At 42.4% G+C, this 17693-nt stretch overlaps 1 protein-coding gene across 1 annotated transcript; it reads right to left on the bottom strand.

Annotated features, from left to right (window-relative positions):
* Positions 1-2954: 2954 nt before the first annotated feature.
* On the bottom strand, positions 2955-17576 carry LOC309640241 (myosin regulatory light chain 12B). The gene is made up of 4 exons (XM_082418749.1): positions 17221-17576; positions 8355-8550; positions 4320-4481; positions 2955-3446 (listed from the first exon to the last, which is right to left on the bottom strand). Exons 2-4 carry the CDS (start codon positions 8533-8535, stop codon positions 3274-3276), a joined length of 516 nt encoding a protein of 171 aa, XP_082274875.1. The 5' UTR covers positions 8536-8550; positions 17221-17576; the 3' UTR covers positions 2955-3273.
* Between the last annotated feature and the right edge of the window lie 117 nt (positions 17577-17693).

The raw sequence follows: 17693 nt of genomic DNA, 5'->3' as shown, positions 1-17693 counted from the left end.
AGATGATTCATTAAATGTATAACTAAACATAATTTCAATTTTATAAATATTAATGGCTTTCATATATATGATATATAGTATATATACATTTATAAATGAGAAAAAGATGTTGATCAGGCTACAAGTATTATCTAATTAGGAAATTATAGGTTTAATGAGAAGCACCCTCACTCAAAAAGCTTAAAAGCTAGTCATGGCTCAGACACTGTCTACTTTATATGTAAAGTTGAGCAAGTGAGGTAACGTCTATAACTCAGTATTCTCACCTGTAAAATGTGATAATAATGCCTACCTTATCCACCTCCTAGAGTTTTGAGGATCAAATGCAATAATGAATGCTTTTAAAATTCCTGTACAATGGTAAGAAATTAGTGGTGTTACTTTCAATAATTATTTTCCTGAGGGCAGGTTCAGGAGCTCGACTGACTGGACTCAAATTACGGTCCCATTTGTTCCTACCTGTGTAACCTTGGGAAGTTACTTCTCTGCGCCTCAGTGCTTTATCTGTAGAACAAGGAGAATTAAAACAAAACAAAACAAAAACCTATCTCAAAGGCCAGTAGTGTACATGCTTAGTACAGAGCAACCATTCAGCATAGTTTTAACTACCTGAGTACAAACACACACACATTCCTATTGTGATGGCCAAGGCATCAATTTTCAATTTTAGAGATCATTACTAAGTTGTCCTCAAAAAAGGAAAGATACTAAAATAGAGTTTTCATCATCATCAGTAATATTTATTGAACCAGAGAGGAACAAGGTCTTAGCTGAGGTGCCTTAAGTGTGTGCTGGATTCCACTACTCTCTTTATAGATACTATGGATGAAACAGAATGGGTTATGTCAGGTCAAAATAAGGAATTCAAGAGACAGTTTTTCTTGTTTTTTTTTTTTTTTTTTTTTTTCTTGTTTTTAATCTTGAAAACTTTTTCAACCTCCCAATCTTCTCAAATCTGCCTTTAAGCAGAGCAAAAGAATAAATGCAGTTAAAATGATGCCAGAGAGCTGGTGATAAGAAAAGGCTGGAGCAGAGTAAATAGGTCAGGCAGGAAAGCCACCTCCGCAACCATCTGGAGAGACCAAGCCACCCTCTTGACTTGCCTGGACCATAGTGACAGCCTCCTAACTGGAAGTCTTCTTGCTGCTACTCTTGCCCTCCATTCTATACTCAGCAGCAAGGCTGAGTTTTTAAAACATAATTCACATTTCTTCCCTGCCCAAAGCCCTATGATTCTGCACTTAGACCACGCAGCAAACACCATCCTTATGTCCTTCCCTTGAGCTCTCCCAGTGCTCCCGCCAGCACCTGCCTTGGAAGGACCGTCCCATGAGTGGAACATCCTCCCTGATCTCCACACGGGGACCCTCTTCTCGTGATTCAGATTTCAGCTTAAACGTGCCACCTCAGAGGCCCTCTCTTGCACTTGCTCAGTTCTGCGTCCCACGATACTTAGAGGTGCCTTCCTGATCTCCTACTAAGGAACTGAGCCCCAGGAGGGTTGCGTCCTTGTTTGTCCTGCCCCCCCAGTTATCCCCAACAGAGAACAGTGCCTGGCACATAACAGGTGACTGATAAGTATTTGTTAATGACAGTCAAGATGATCCCAGTACGCTTCCCCTTCTCCTTCTACACACGGTGATTCTGGTTTTGACACTGCATATGACTTTACGCTTGGAAGTAGAAAAGGGAGCCAGATGTGGATTCTTATTCTTGTGGGACCTCGGACAGGTGCTTTGGCTGTTCTAAACTTCACCTCTCATATAAAAAGCAGGGATATTACTTGCCCTACTTACCTCATGGGCGGTGAGGATTAGGTCATAAGTGCGAAAGCTCTTATGAACTGCAAAGCACTTCTCATGTACTAGACCACGAGAGTGGAACTGCTCTTTTTAAAGATGATGAAAAACCTAGAAAAATTAATTGATAGCAAGGATTTGCCTACCACAGCAAGCTCGGAAGCACAAATGTTAAACAATGTGTAAATGCATCGATTTTAAGGAGATAAAATATCAATACAACACATTTAAGAGGGAATAGGTGTTGAACAACGTTGGGAAACTTTTTTTTTAAATGGATTTTTTCTTTCTTTTTTTAGGTTTTTGTCTCCTACTTCTCATATTGCTTGGCCTTGAGGACGTTAAGCGAGCTCACAGCAGCCTTGTCTGTATGGTTTTCAGACCTTCCATCCAGTCTACACTCTACACTATGTGAACCGCCTTCAAACTGAAAGCGGTTGGAAGATTATATTGCTTATAATCTTTGGTCCTCTATTTTTCACCTGGATAGAATTTTCTGAAATTCTGTTCCAACAATCAATGTCCCCAAGTTATTTGAAATTTCAATAATGACTACAAAACTGTTAGAATGTAATGGAAATATCTTGACCTTTTATGGATTTGGGGCTTTTCAGAGATAGCACAGTGGTCCCAGAATCCACACTCTGGAGTGGGGTGCCCTGGCCTGGCGTCCCAGCTCTGACAGAGACTCAGATCAATCACTCAACTCCCCGGTGCTCAGTTCTTCCCCTTGAAATACAGGGCTAATAAAATTCTATCCCACAAGGGTGCTGGGAAGAGTCAATGAAAATCGTCTACATGCAACGCTTTACACACCGTAAATGTTCAATAGTAACTATTCTTTTCTTCACAATTTTGCCTCATGTTCCTAGACTCAAATCAGTAAAACATTCAGTGTTTTCTCAGATACATTCTATATTTATCATTCAATAATTTAAACATCTGACTTACCAGAAGCATGAAAGAAACTAAGGTATAACTAGTTTTTACTGTATAATGATGTTAACTTATAGTGAAGAACACTGTCCCATACATGTGAGCAATCAGTTTTACTACGGAATCTGAATTATACGAACTTGAAAATCTAAAAGAAGGACTGCCTCCAACTACCAGTTATTTAACTTTCCATTATATTACATTTGAGTCAGCATAATCTTTATTTCAAAATAGCATTTTTATTATATAAAAATGTAAAAATCCAGCAAAACCAGAAATACCGGATGTATTTTCCTGGGCTTTCACATTTGTTGATTTTTATTCGCAATCCCTTTTCTCAATACAATTTACAACCTCATCCCCATTTGCAGTCTGATTATACAAGTGCTAAGTGGCAGAAAGGTCTAGAATAAATACACCGAAAAAGAGGCAAAGCTGTGAAACTAAGTTGCATGCAACAGGTCTATGAGGGGGGAAGTGTCTGGGAAATAAAACAGAGTAAGACAAAGTAATTGGAAAGTTTTAGCTCAAGTTCTTTTCAATCATCTTTGTCTTTCGCTCCATGTTTAAGGATGCGCGTGAACTCAATGTAATTGAAATTCCCCTTTTTGTCAATAGGTGCTTCTCTGTACAGCTCATCCACTTCCTCATCCGTAAACCGATCTCCCATCGTGGTCAGCAGCTCTCGCAGGTAATCCTCCTGAATGGTGCCTGGAAGGCAGCGGAAAAAGGGGAGTTGTGAACACCTCCCGGCACTTTAATGATTTGGTTCTCAACTAGGTCAATCTTACAAGGTATTTCAGAACATACATATTTACCTGAACAAAATAAAGCAATATATAACCATATCATTATCTTTTCCTATTATTTTTAGAGTTCTTTATTAATATTAGATTAAATCATTTAAAAAGTCAGTTAGTAGATCATACGCTTACAAAATTAATTTGAAGTATTTTCCAGAGGAGAAAAAAATACCTTGTATTTCAGAGATATTAAAAAAAAAAAAAAAAAAGGCAGATACCCAGAATAAAAGGGCAGCGTTGCCAACACCAAACGTGCACGAAGGACGGTGCAGTTTTAATAGGTAGCAAGGGGGAAGCAGGAAGGAGGATGCGAGCTGTATGTGAGGAGGCGGTGCGGGTGGCTGAGCAGAGGGTTAACGCAGAAGCAAAGGGGAAAACGAGTGAAGTCAGAAAACGGACCAGCCGGGCTTTCTTCACACATTTTTAAATAATAAGGGAAAAAAACGAAAATTTTAATTGTTCAAGTTAGTTAACTATACTTTCTGGTGAAACTTAAAGTCTCTTGAAGCAGTACATTGTCTAAGAAATACTATTTAAAAGACAATTCTCCCTTTGGCTTTCAGGAAGCTCGGAACCAGATTCAAAGATTAACACCACAAACCGTGTAGCTTTATGACCTACGTACCTGTGTTCTAGCCATTCTTGGTCGACTGTCCTATCGTAAATGATAGTTTCCCTCTACTCATTTTCAAAAATTTGTATTTTTACTAATCTTTCTCATTCCCTAAAAAGTGCTTCACATAGTCTGGAATGAGGCTGGGCATAAACAAAGAGTGCTCACCAGTTGCTTCTTCATCAAAGCAAGCAAAAGCGTTTCTGATGACATCTTCTGGGTCTGTGCCATTCAGCTTCTCCCCAAACATGGTGAGGAACATGGTGAAGTTTATGGGCCCTGGAGCCTCATTCATCATGGCTTCAAGGTACGCGTCAGTTGGATTCTTCCCTAGAAAATTGCACATTTTAACACTTAAGGACAAAGAACTCATTTCAATAAATAATTATTCTGTTATTGTTATGTTCCCCAACATATTTTTAAAAGTTACATCACCATCACATGAAACTAATTTTTCTATTAACTTACATTAAGAACATTTAAAAAAGACAATTTTTAACAACATAAAAAAATCTTTGCTACATCATAAATAAAATGCATTCTGGGCTTAGGTTGAATACTGTCCATTCACTGATACTTTCTACAACTTTTCCTTCACTATTTTTCATTAAAAATAAAATAAACACATGAAACTATGAACCAGGTAATGCCACGTTATTACATCTTGAATGCTGATAACATTAAAGACCCATCAGGGCATTTCAACACTGGTTATTTTAAAAATCTAAATATTCATATTTCTAACTGTGGTACAGTTGCCTATAATTGGTATGCTTCAAAAAATTTATAAGTTGGTCATTTAAGCTGAAACTATTAGCTTGGTTTAGAACTGGGAGCTCATTTTATTTATTTACTATTTAAAATTAATTAATTAATTAATTGATTGATCTATTTATTATTTATTTATGGCTGCATTGGGTCTTCGTTGCTGCATGCGGGCTTTCTCTAGTTGCGGCGAGCGGGGGCTACTCTTCGTTGCGGTGTGCTGGCTTCTCACTGCGGTGGCTTCTCTTGTTGCGGAGCACAGGCTCTAGGCACGCGGGCTTCAGTAGTTGTGGCATGCATGCTCTAGAGTGCAGGTTCAGTAGTTGTGGTGCATGGGCTTAGTTGCTCCGTGGCATGTGGGATCTTCTTGGACCAGGGCTCAAACCCATGTCCCCTGCACTGGCAGGAGGATTCTTAACCACTGCGCCGCCAGGGAAGTCCCTGGGAGCTCATTTTAAACAATGTTATGTTCTATTTGGTTGTCAGACATATCCCCAGATGTTGTTTACTTGTGTTGCTGAAATATAGTCTTGTTCAGTATTGTTCATGATGGGAAATCTTAATCTCAGTTCCAACCAAGGACACTTGTCCCTCTTCTGGTACGGTGGTGAGGGAACTCCCCTGACCCTCCCCTCGAAGTTGGGAGAAATTCCCCTGGAATGGCCACATATGGTGGGAGTAACAAAGGCTTCTCTTTGTCCTGGCATTTGTGAGGTCCACATGGTGCAGAAAAGCAGCACTGAACGAAGGGTCTGGAATAGTGGGTTTGAATCCCAGTTCCGCCACTGACTGTGTGCCCTGGGACAAGGTGGAAACTGTCTAGGGCTTACTTTTTATCTATAAAATGGACTAGTTAAACTTGGTATCTGGAAGGTCCCTTCCAACATTAAGTTTGTATGATTCTCCATGAAAAGATCATCTATGTCAGCATCTCACTATTATATCCAACTAAGTGCTAATGACAGTCAAATCTAGAATTATGGTTCATATGTAAGTTTTAGTCCCAGGAATTTGGGTGAAATTTAAGTGCCAAGTTGGCATCTGTCTTACTGCATTACAACCTTCACTCATTATACCTATTCAACATATCGATACAAAATGAGCCCAAAATTAATCTCAAGATTCTTCGAGTAAGTGAAAGTAGCTAAAAAGGAACTACTTTTCTACCTCCAGATTTAACCCGACTCTCTTGCAGCAATTTTTGGGGGTAAAAAGTGTAACCCAAAGGTGTCACGAGAACATGGGTATGAAAAAGACACAGGGATTTAAAATGAATTGGCTTAGGCTAAGCACCTATGGACCCATTCAAGGCATCTAATATAATTTGTTGATTTAAAAGGTAAATATGTATCTCTAAAGGCATGGCATTCCCCAAAATGGAAGTCCCCAAAGTCAGTCTCTTACTCTACCATCACTCATTCATCCAACAAAAATTAACTGAGCATCTACTAGGACCAGGGGACAGGCTTTAGTGTTTGATCTCTGTAATACAACTCAGGCCCTCAATTCTCCTTGGTGGCCTTCTTCAGTAGTGACCTGCTCCCCAAAAGACACTTAGTACTTAGCTATTCAGAGTATGGAAAACACTGGGATCCACCCCACCTGCAAGTCAACAAGTCAGATCAGTATCTTGACTCAACTCTCACTCTGAACAAAGGCAATGTTGCAAAATGTTAACAGCTCATGAATCTGGGTAAAGGATGGATGTGTGTTCATTATACCGTTCTTTCAACTTTTTATAGGCTTAAAAAATTTCAAAGTAACATGCTAGGAGAAAAAAATAAAAATAAAAGAGAGGAACAAAATCATGTGGTTACTAAAAAGAAAAAAGTAACAACTTCTCTCTCTTTGTCCTCTGGCCCTTGAACTGCCCTTTCTGGCTCATGGTCAGACACAGAAATGTTCGAGTGCAGAGCCTAACTGTGGGCCATCCTTGACCTATGCCCCCTTCCCTGCCCGTCATTCTGGCCTATCAAGAATCCCCTGACTTGATACTCCTTTCTTCCAACTGTAAAATCATTGCCAACTCAGGCAGGACGTGGAGGACTTTGTCCTCCTTCCTTAAGATCAAAACAACAAAATCATATAAGGAATAGTAAATTAACACCGACATAGCCAGAATGACAAAGGGCAGTTTATGTTTGCTTTAAATCTTGTTATCTTTAAATGAAATATTGCCATTTGCAGCAACATGGATGGGCCTAGAGATTATCATACTAAGTGAAGTTAAGTCAGGCAGGCAAAGACAAATGTTATATGATTATCACTTGTATGTGGAATCTAAAAAAAAAATTACAAATCAACTTATTTACAAAACAGAAACAGACTCACAGACATAGAAAACAAACTTATGGTTACCAAAGGGGAAAGGTGTGGGGGGAGGGATAAATTAGGGGTTTGGGATTAATAGATACATACCACTATACAAAAAATAGATAAACAACAGGATTTACTGTATAGCACAAGGAACCATACTCAGTATCTTGTAATAATCTACAGTGGAAAAGAATCTGAAGCTGTACACCTGAAACTAACACAATATTGTAAATCAACTACAGCTAAATAAATAATGTGTAAAAATAAATCGATAAATCTTCTATCTTTACATTTTCTTTTCTTTAATTATAAAAAATATATATAAATTGTGGAAGCCCCCTTCCCTGTGTTCCCTTTTTTTTGTGTGTTTTTTTGTTTTTTGGTTTTTTAAAATTATTTATTTATTTATTTATTTATTTATTTATTTATGGCTGTGTTGGGTCTTCGTTTCTGTGCGAGGGCTTTCTCTAGTTGTGGCAAGCGAGGGCCACTCTTCATCGCGGTGCGCAGGGCTCTCACTATCGCGGCCTCTCTTGTTGCGGAACACAGGCTCCAGACGCGCAGGCTCAGTAATTGTGGCTCACGGGCCCAGCCGCTCCGCGGCATGTGGGATCTTCCCAGACCAGGGCTCGAACCCGTGTCCCCTGCATTGGCAGGCAGATTCTCAACCACTGCGCCACCAGGGAAGCCCTGTGTTCCCTTTTTTCAGGAGCACTGCCCTTCCTCCCTGAGATGGTCGTTATCACTTATGACTGTCACCTCTGTCATATAACCTGTCCTCAACATTTATTACTTAGTACATTATATTATTGTCCACACTTCTTGTTTAAGATTCTGGCATCTTGCCACCTAGTCATGCCCTGGCTTTTCACCTTGTAAACCTATCATATTTAGCTAACAGGAACGGAAGCCTGCCTAGCCACAGTGGCAGCCAGGCCCCTACCCCTGAAGGTGTATCCTCTTGAGACGGGCCAAGCCTCAGTGTGGTGCCTCCCACCCAACATCTCTCAAGAGGCCTTTGAGACCAGGAGATTAATATCTGTACACCACACAAAAAATAATTCATAAAACGCTGACTAATTATTTTGGGGAAGCAAGAATATTAAGAACATAAAAGTCTACCTAGAGAAGCAAGCATATCATGCAAGTCTTCCTTGTCGATGAAACCATCTCTATTCTGATCGATCATGTTGAAGGCCTCCTTAAACTCCTGAATCTGTGACTGGTCAAACATGGCGAACACGTTGGAGGTTGCGCGCTGGGGGCGCTTCTTGGTCTTGGTCTTTGCCTTTTTGCTAGACATGGTGGCGGTTTAATCCTAGAGTTAAAAAGAAAAGAACATAAGGCAAAACACAATGCATAAAAACATAAAGCAAAAAAAAAGAACTCACAACACCTAAAGTTAGTGAGTAAAAATATTTCAATGTATTGTAGAATTATTACTTTATTTGGGTGGGAATATACATATAAACTTTATTTCCAATGTCACAATTAAACAGCTAGGACAAAAGCAGTTTTGAAGAAACAGAATAGAAATTATTGATGTGGTTTCACCCCAAATTTCATGAACCTCATTTTTATTAAATGTGAATGAGTTTTAAAGCACGTAGCAATAGATCGCATTTACCGAGTGCTACTACGTGCCAAGCACTGTTATGAGGGCAGGGGGCTCCTCTAAAGAGAAAGGCTCCAAAGCAGACATCTTACTTTCACAAGGATTGTCCCATTTAACCCTCACAACAATCCTATGCAGTAGGTACACTTTTTAACTTCATTTTACTACCAATATTGCATAACCTCTCTGAGCTTTGGTTTTTTCCAAAAAATGGTCTGAAAACCAGGGAACCTCACTCGACCCTCAGTTTTACAGCAAAACACAATACCTACTCTAATGCAAGTGAGAATTAAATGAGATAACATATGCAAAGAGACTAGTATAGTTACTATAAGGTACATGCTCAAAAGGCTCTCATTTAAAAAAAAAATCAATGGAACTTCCCTGGTGGTCCAGTGGATAAGACTCTGCACTCCCAATGCAGAGGGCCCAGGTTCCACCCCGGTCAGGGAACTAGATCCCACACGCATGCCGCAACTAAGAAATCCGTATGCTGCAACTAAAGATCCCACGTGCCACAACTAAATATCCCACATGCCACAACTAAGACCCAGTGCAGCCAAAATAAATAAATATTTTTTTAAAAAACCATCAAAATGTATCTTTAGTCTTGTATCCCTTCTAGCTATATCCTCATTTCCCCTTTCCCTTGACAAAACTTTTAGAATAGTATTCTACTACTCAACTCTCTCCATTTTCTCATCTTCCCAATCACTCCTCAATTCTCTGTAATACACCTTTAGTGGTAGCCCCTGATACTCTACTGAAAGCCACCAATGTTTTGAATGTCAAATAGAATGGACACTTCTCATTCCATTTTTTTTGGCCCATCACGTGGCTTGCAGGATCTTAGTTTCCCAACCAGGGACTGAACCCGGGCCCTGGCTGTGAAAGCTCCGAGTCCTAACCACTGGACCGCCAGGGAATTCCCTTCTCATTCCATTTTTATTTGCAGTTTTAAATGATGTAAATAAATACAACACAAAAATACTCCTGGCTTTGGCATCGGAAAAATCTTGAGTCTGAATCTCAGCTTCACCATTTCTTGAAAACCCATGGACACCATTATAATTTTTTGCTCCACTGTCTTATTCAATGTTCACAACTGCCCTATGAGGTAGGTACTACCTAGGTTAAAAAAAAAAAAAAAAATCAATGGCCCTTGTGTAGTAAAGAATTTAATTTTGCCCAAAGAGAGGTCTGGCCTCTGTCCTCAGCTCCTGGGAGGTAATCTCTAAGCCCTTAGAATGTTCTGCCTGGTATACCTGGGGTCTTGGGTCACACCAGATAGTCTAACAATGTGATTTATCATGGGGGCTCTGGGTCAGGTGTTAATCAGCTTGGCCTCTAGAGGAACTGGAGACTGAAGTCAGCCTAGGAGTGGGGACAGTATCTAGGGGACAGAGCTGCAGTAAAAACTATGGCTATGAAGGGTCAAGCGAGCTCTCTGGCAGGCCATAGTCCATGCTCACCGTCACGCCTTGCTGCCAGGAGAGGTCAACACTGCCCATGGAAAGGACCACTGGAAGCTAAGCATTTGGAATTCTCCTGGACTCTATACCACGAGTCTCTTCCCTTGGTTGACTTTAATCTGAATCCTTTTACTGTAGTAAACCATAACCATAGGTGTAACAGCTTTCAGTGAGTTCTGTAAGTCCTAGCGAATTACTGAACCTGAGGGTCGTCTTGGGGAACGAAACTTGGAATTGGTGTCAGAAATGAGGGTGGCCTTGGGGACTGTTCTCTAACTCTGCAGCCTCGCAGTGTGAAAGCAGATGACTGGTGAGGGCAGCGGCTGGGCAAGGGAATTCTGGACCTGGGTCTCCGGGACTTCCGGTCTTGGACTTTTAACCTACATTGTTTTAGTTTGTTTGCAGTTTTGAAGCACATCAGCCTTAGAGTCCTTACTTTAACATTTCAACTCCTTCCCCTCCCAGCACACATGGCCTGAGTAAATGTTAATTTCTTCTCCTTCCTGTAACTAGCTAGTCATGTGACCTTAGTTATATTGAAGGTTAAATCGGAGACAGAATGTGGTCCACTAGCAAGGCACTTGACTCTGCTTTAATTCTTCCTCACATTACAAAACTGTTGGATTAAAATTCTTTCTCATGCTAAAAATTCTATGATTCTATTTCTTCAAGATTCAAAAGATATAAAAGACAGTAGATCTGAAGCCAAGAATTAGTTCTCTCCCTCAGTATCAGCAAACTATGTTTGCAATAGAGTCATTTAGAAAAACCTCCCAAAGAGAAAATCTTTATTTTTAAAAAATAATCAATTGTTTCATGCTAACGCTACAGCTAACCCAAAAGGATATTATATTTAAACATTTTTGAAGCTTAGTTGGAGTTCTCCAAGAAGCTGATGCCAAGAAGGGATTGCACACGCAAGGATCTTTATTACGGAAAATGCCTGTGAGAGAGAATGAGGAGGTAACCCAATAAGGCTAGAAAAGCCATTATACTGTGAGCAAGTTTGAGCCCCCATTCAAAACCTGTTACAGAGCAGGTATGGCTCAATGAAATGACACCATGATCTCTTTAAAAAGAAAAAAAGTTTATGTTTCCTGTGTACTTCATTTAAAACCAGTGCACATTTATATTTGTTTATAAATATACAAAGTGCACACATAAAATATCAACTGATAATAAAACCTCAGCTGAAAAGTGAGGCAAGGTTGTAGCAAAACAGTCAACCTAAAGAGAACTCTGGCCCCCAAAGAAACTACCACCCTCTCTGTCCTTACCTTCTGAGATAAATATCTTGGCTTTCTCCACTTTCTCACTTCCCACTCAGCACAATCTGGCTTCCTCTTCTCTATTTGCAAGTGCTTTCCAATTGCCAAATCTGGTCTAAGTCTCCTTGGACCATTCTGCTATATTTGACACCATTTTATCCCTCTTCTCTTCGGGCCTCAACAACTCTTGGCCTTGATGAACTGTAACAGTAGAAATGAACTGTCCCAAATGGAACGAGAGCCCAAGGTTCCCAGCCTTTAAGCCTTTACACTCTAACAAGGGAGACTCCTGAAGATCACATTTAGCTTCAGTGAAATGCTGTATTTGACTTGGTGACACCAACCTCCTCTCAGTTCTGTTTCTATGCCTGGTCCTCCTCCATTTTCTTGTTAGGCTCTTATCTTCTCCACTCACTTAAATATTCATGTTTCCGAGTATTCTCACAGTCCATGGCTTATTAAATTCTTTTCACTCTGTGTTCCTTGGATGATCTAATCGTCTCTCACTGTTCTGACAACACCTATGACTCCCACGTCTGTATCCTCAGGGCTGACCCTTCCCTTGAGCTGTGGAATCAAACAGCCAATTGTGCTTGTGAAAGGCACCCATTTTGATATCCCAGACATTCAGAATCAACGTGTTAGAAACAGAATTCATTATCTTCCCCTCCTAAACTTGCTCAACTTTCTGTTTCCTGTCAGTTAATGGCACCATCGTTTACGCCCTCACCAAGTCAGAAACGTGCAAGTCATCCCCGACTCATCCCTCTCACTGATGAACCAAGCCTGCCTCTTAAATATTCATCAGATTTGCTCATCTTCCTCATTCTTCTGCCACCACCCTATGCTGGGCCCTCATCACCTCTTTGTGTAGAATATTTCGTTGGCCAACTAACCAACCTCCTTGCTTTTTCGTACCCTCTAGACTATCCTTTATCTTCCAGCCAGAGGTGTGTAAAACATGAATATGACCATATCATTCCCTTTTGAGAAATCGTCGGCTCTCCACTGCCTATAGGCCGAAGTACAAGTTCTTGAGCATGGCACACCTTTCCCTGCCTAGAATGACCTTTCAGCCTCATCTCTAGCCATTCTCTGCTTTGTACTTTTCCTTCAGCAACACCAAACTATTGGTACTAGTATATGCCCAAGGCACCATGCAGTTTAACTCATGTATTTGTTCTCGCTATTTTTCTAGCACCCAAGTGCTTAGGACCAGAGAGAATTAAAAGTCTACTCAACTTATGGTTACTACCATTTGCTGAGTGACTCCTATGCTAGGTACTTGGGTGCACTAAATTCAACATGCCTGCTTTACACATGAATGAACTGAATATCAAAATATGTTAAACAACTTGCCCAAGGTCACCTGGTGGCAGAGCTAGAATTCAACCCCATTTGTTAAAGGTGATTTTACCTATATATTTTTTACCTCATACAATTCTGCTAGTTATTTTTTTTACCACAAAAAATTTCTTAAACTTTCAGTACTTACCAATATAGTCCAACACTGATTTCTGAGCAGCTACTTTCCTCTATATTTAATTCCTAGTGAAACTGAGTTTTCAAATAAATTCAAACTATGCTGGGGAAACCAATGTATAGACTAGAAGTGCACAGTGGAATGGGAAGAGAATAAGATATGAATGGCCCTCCTTGCAACCGTGCAATGTTGCAGCCCTGGTTTTGCGTTTATCAAATGGCAGTACTTCCTATCAGTCATGGTTTTGGTTTGACATGGTAGGTAAAGGCTTGAAATCTTTACCTATGACTGTGAAATTACTACTTGACCTATAAATATTAAAGGAAAAAAACCCACCAAACCCCATCCTTAGTTACAAAAAATATCCATTTAGAACATAGCATATAAGGTAATGAATAAGCCTTAATGGGAATAAACAAAAGTCTTACTTCCTCTTCAAAATTTTTATTTCATTATTTTTGTAAATTTCTGATATAGAGTGAACTAAAGGTTATATGTAGTATTTTTAGAGGTTAAAGAAGGGCAGGGATATAGGAATACTGGTATTATATAGGTGGTTGTGGCGTCAACATATTTAGGTCATAATCTAAATTTCTGCAAAATCACCTGCTATACTGATGTGCAAATCAAAACATGGGCACTATAATCATTAATAAGCAGAAACTGCTTGTGAACTTCATCCAGCCTATATGGCTTTATTGGAAGCCTGGAAAAGATGCTCATGGAGCATATTCTATTAGCTACCTATGAAGCATCTAAGTCAGCTAGGTGCCGCTACCACATGGCGGGTAAATATGGCTCTCACAGAAGTTAACCTCTGGTTTCAATCTTGGCTGCACATTAGAATCATCTTGGAAGTTTTTTTTTTTTTTAAGTCTTTGTTACAATATTGCTTCTGTTTTTTATGTTTTTTGGACAGGAGGCATGTGGGATTTTAGCTACCTGACCAGGGATTGAACCCACACCCCTTGCATTGGAAGGCAAAGTCTTAACCACTGGACTACCAGGGAAAGTCCCATCTTGGAAGTTTTTAAAAAGTGATGTCCAGGTCCTGGTCTAGTACACCTGAAACTGAATGTCTACAGGTGAAGTCTATGAATCTGTATTTTTAAAATGCAGCAGGTGATTCCAATATACAGTGACAGTTGAGAACCACTGAATTAAACACTTAGAAGGCACTGACCGTGGTTCTGAGTTCTTGGCTGATGCCTTGTAATAACAGATTAATAACAGAAAAACAAACACACGTTTATTAACATGTATACCTCATGTATACATGGGGAGATACCCAGGGAAAATCCAACTCTCAGAGGTGGCTTAGAACTCTGGCTTAAATATCATCTTCAGCTGAAGCCAAAAGAAGAAAGGCATGTGTGCAGGGGAGAGGCTAGGTATAGAAGGTTAAAAGCACAGTATAAACAAGGGTAAGGCTTCTCTTGTAGATTTAAGTCACGGCCTTCTCCATTAAGAGTCTAAAGTTGTCTCCAGAGAGTAACCTTTGTCCTGCCTGGTAGAGAGGGAAAGAAGAACACCTTTGTAAATTTGTGTCCTGCTTTTAGGCACATTGGTGGAGGGCAAAGAGCCTTTCTTGTGTCTGCTTCTTCTCAATTGCCTTCAGCTCAAAATAATCTTCATGCCAAAGTGGCATATCTTGGGGTGGCATATTCTGCCACCCTTCATAACTAATAGGATATTGTGAAAATGATGGAGTGCGACTTTGTCATAATATTGTAGATGTTGCAGGTTCTACCATGCTCTCTCTCAGATCACTCAATCTGGGGAAAGCCGGCACCAGGTCTACAGGGTACTACACAACCCCACGGAGAGGTCCATGTGGCAGGGAACTGAGGCCTCCTGCCAACAGTCAGCACCAACTTGCCAGCCAGGTGAGTCAGCCATCTTGGAGGCTGATCCTCCTTCAAATGACTGCAAACCCAGCTGACATCCGCATTGCAACTCCAGGAGATCCTGAGCCAGAACCAGAGCTGCCCAGCCAAGCTGCCCTGGAATTCCTGACCCTCAGAAGCTCTTTATTGTTTTCTTAAGGTGCTAAGTTTGGGGATAATTTGTTATATAGCTATAGAAAACTAATAAAGCCGTTGTGTTTCCTTGGCGTCTTTAATATTTAATAGGGCAATGCCTTTATTTCAGAACTATAGCCAAAGAATTTTTAAAACCTCAAAAGGGGCCACAGCCAAGTTTGCACTGGGTAGGGAAATTTTCTGTTCCTGGTTAGCAAATTTTAATTCCTTCTATTCGATTTCTCTCCAAGTTCTGTGGGTTCCTCTTTTAAGTGCAACAGAGTCACCCCTTCTTCAACATTCCCATCACCCCCTGGAGATGACTCCCCAAAATATGGCTTTCCTCTATGGTCTACCCATGGTTCAGCATAAACTCCACTGGACTCTCCGCAAGAAATCCATAACAAAAAGTACCTGGAACAAAGAGGACTAATAAGAGTGTTAAGTATGTGCTAGGCACTGGTCTAAGCATTTCATATGTATTAACATATGTAATTCTCACAACAACTTATTACACAGGCACTGTTATTATCCCCATTTCTCAGATGAAAAATTAGGGCAAAGAGAATAAATAATCTGTCTGCAGCCACAGCTAGAAAAAGGCAGAGCTTAGATGCAGGATCATACTCAGGAAGTCTAGCCCAGAGCTTGCACCACTCGCTCCTAACATCCTGCATGTAGGCGGGCGGCAGAATTTCTCCACCATGAAAATGAGGAGAGCTGGTTGGGGGTGAGAAGCAAACCCACCACATCTAAAGTGCGGAACGAGGAAGGAAGACCCCAAAGCTGCCGGCAATGAAAATCATCCCTAGATATATGCTGTCTTCGAATCTTGGGAGAGGGACAACCGGCTCCATTTAGGGGATCCCAGTCCTTTTATCTTTCCTAAGCCCAGCAACCCTCACCTGGGACCTGTCCTTCGGAAGTTGCAGTTCCTCTTGTCCACACTGAGTCTCATTAAAGCATAAACGAGTATCGAGTAGGTCATCACAGAAGCTGTTTTATTCAACAGAGCCAGAACAAACAAGAAGCCGTGCACTTAACCATGAGGAACGTCCATCTAACGCTCAGAGAAAATGGGTGGCAGCAGGTGAACGCCTCAAGTGACCTTGGGCAAATTATCTCACCTCGCTGGGTTTCAATTATAAAACGAAAGATAACCTATAAGTTTCTTTTGAATTCTAAAATGCCACAATTCTTTTCTTACCAAAGGACCATTGCAAATCCGTCCGAAACCAAGCCTGCCAAACTAATCCTCTAAACACCCCTTTCTTCATCTCACTCCCTTAGTGAAGAATCCAAAATGACTCCCGAATGCCTCTTACATAATCTTTCATTTCTCATCAAGTTTGCAAGACATCCGTGAAAAAGCCCCACTGATCTATTTCCAACTATTATTCATTACAGTTCTGTTCCGTTCGGGCTGGTCTCCCCATCGTCTCCTTTTCACACGACACAATTCACACCTTTTGAACTTTTGGTCTTGTTACCTCCTACCACAGATACAGCCAGAAATACTAAGTTCTCCCCACCAGGGCTAAGTCCAAGGCCTTCAATGAGGTCACGATTCTCTTTTTCAGAAACCTTTCCTGATTTTTGCTATTTGTCCTCTTCTTCAGTCAGCACGAATGAAGTAAATCTTTACAAGATGCAAGGTGCTGCGAAGAGTCACAACTCCTACGGAAATCGTTACATTTAGCCACGCACCAGCGGACCCCTGTGCCCCCAAAGCATCCAGTCCTGTGGGCGAAGCAGACACCCAAACCCACCGACCGGGCCGGCGGGGAGAGGGGCTGCGGCCGCCGAGGCGCCAGGTGTGTGAAGCCGTCGGGTGACGCTGCGCAGGGGACAGGCCGACTCGGCCAGCAGGGCGGTTCCCCAGCCCGGTTCCATCCGCCCCAGCCTCCCGTACCCTCGACGTCCAGGCCCGGGCTGGCCGCGGCCGGACCTCCTCGCCGACCCTCCCTGCCCCACCGACAGGTCCCGCAGCCCCCGCCCCGCCCCGGCCGCCCGCCCGCCGGCCGGCCGGCCGGCACGGTAGCCGGGGTCTGGCGGCAGCGAGCGGTTGGAGGGGCGGAGCACCGGGGCGGCCCCAGGCGTGTCGCGCGCGGGGGGCGAACGCCACTCACCGCTGCCGGACACCAGCACCAGAAGCCGGACTGCCTGCTCGAGACGAACGAGGCGAAGAACCCGGGGCTGCGGCGAGGGTGCAGCGCTAGAGCGGCGGCACCCACACTTCCTGCCTCGGGAGGCGGACCGGAAGTCGCACCGGAAGTCGCGGCGGGATCCAACTCCGGGCGGGGGGATGCGCCGCGGTTCTCGCTCCGCTGGAGGCCGAGTCCACCTTGTCCACCCCGGCGCGGGGCTGGGGCCGACGACCACGACCTGGGTTTTCGTGGTGTTTCTCGGGCCGTGCGGTCTGAGGCAGGCGCAGCGCGGCCGGGGCGCCGCAGCCCGCTCTCCTCCCCTGCCGCTCGCGGCGTGTCCCGCGGCCCTTCCGCATTCCCGGGCCGGCTCGGGGCCGGCCTGGAATTTGACCCGACTGGGCGGGCGCGAGCCCTCGAGGCTTGGGGGGTCTCCGGGCGCCGCCCACCCAGGGCTG

The sequence above is a fragment of the Balaenoptera physalus genome, assembly GCF_965194825.1.
Source record: "Balaenoptera physalus genome assembly, chromosome: 12".
In the NCBI taxonomy this organism is placed as follows: Eukaryota; Metazoa; Chordata; class Mammalia; order Artiodactyla; family Balaenopteridae; genus Balaenoptera; species Balaenoptera physalus.
This window is presented reverse-complemented; position numbering and strand designations above follow the sequence as displayed.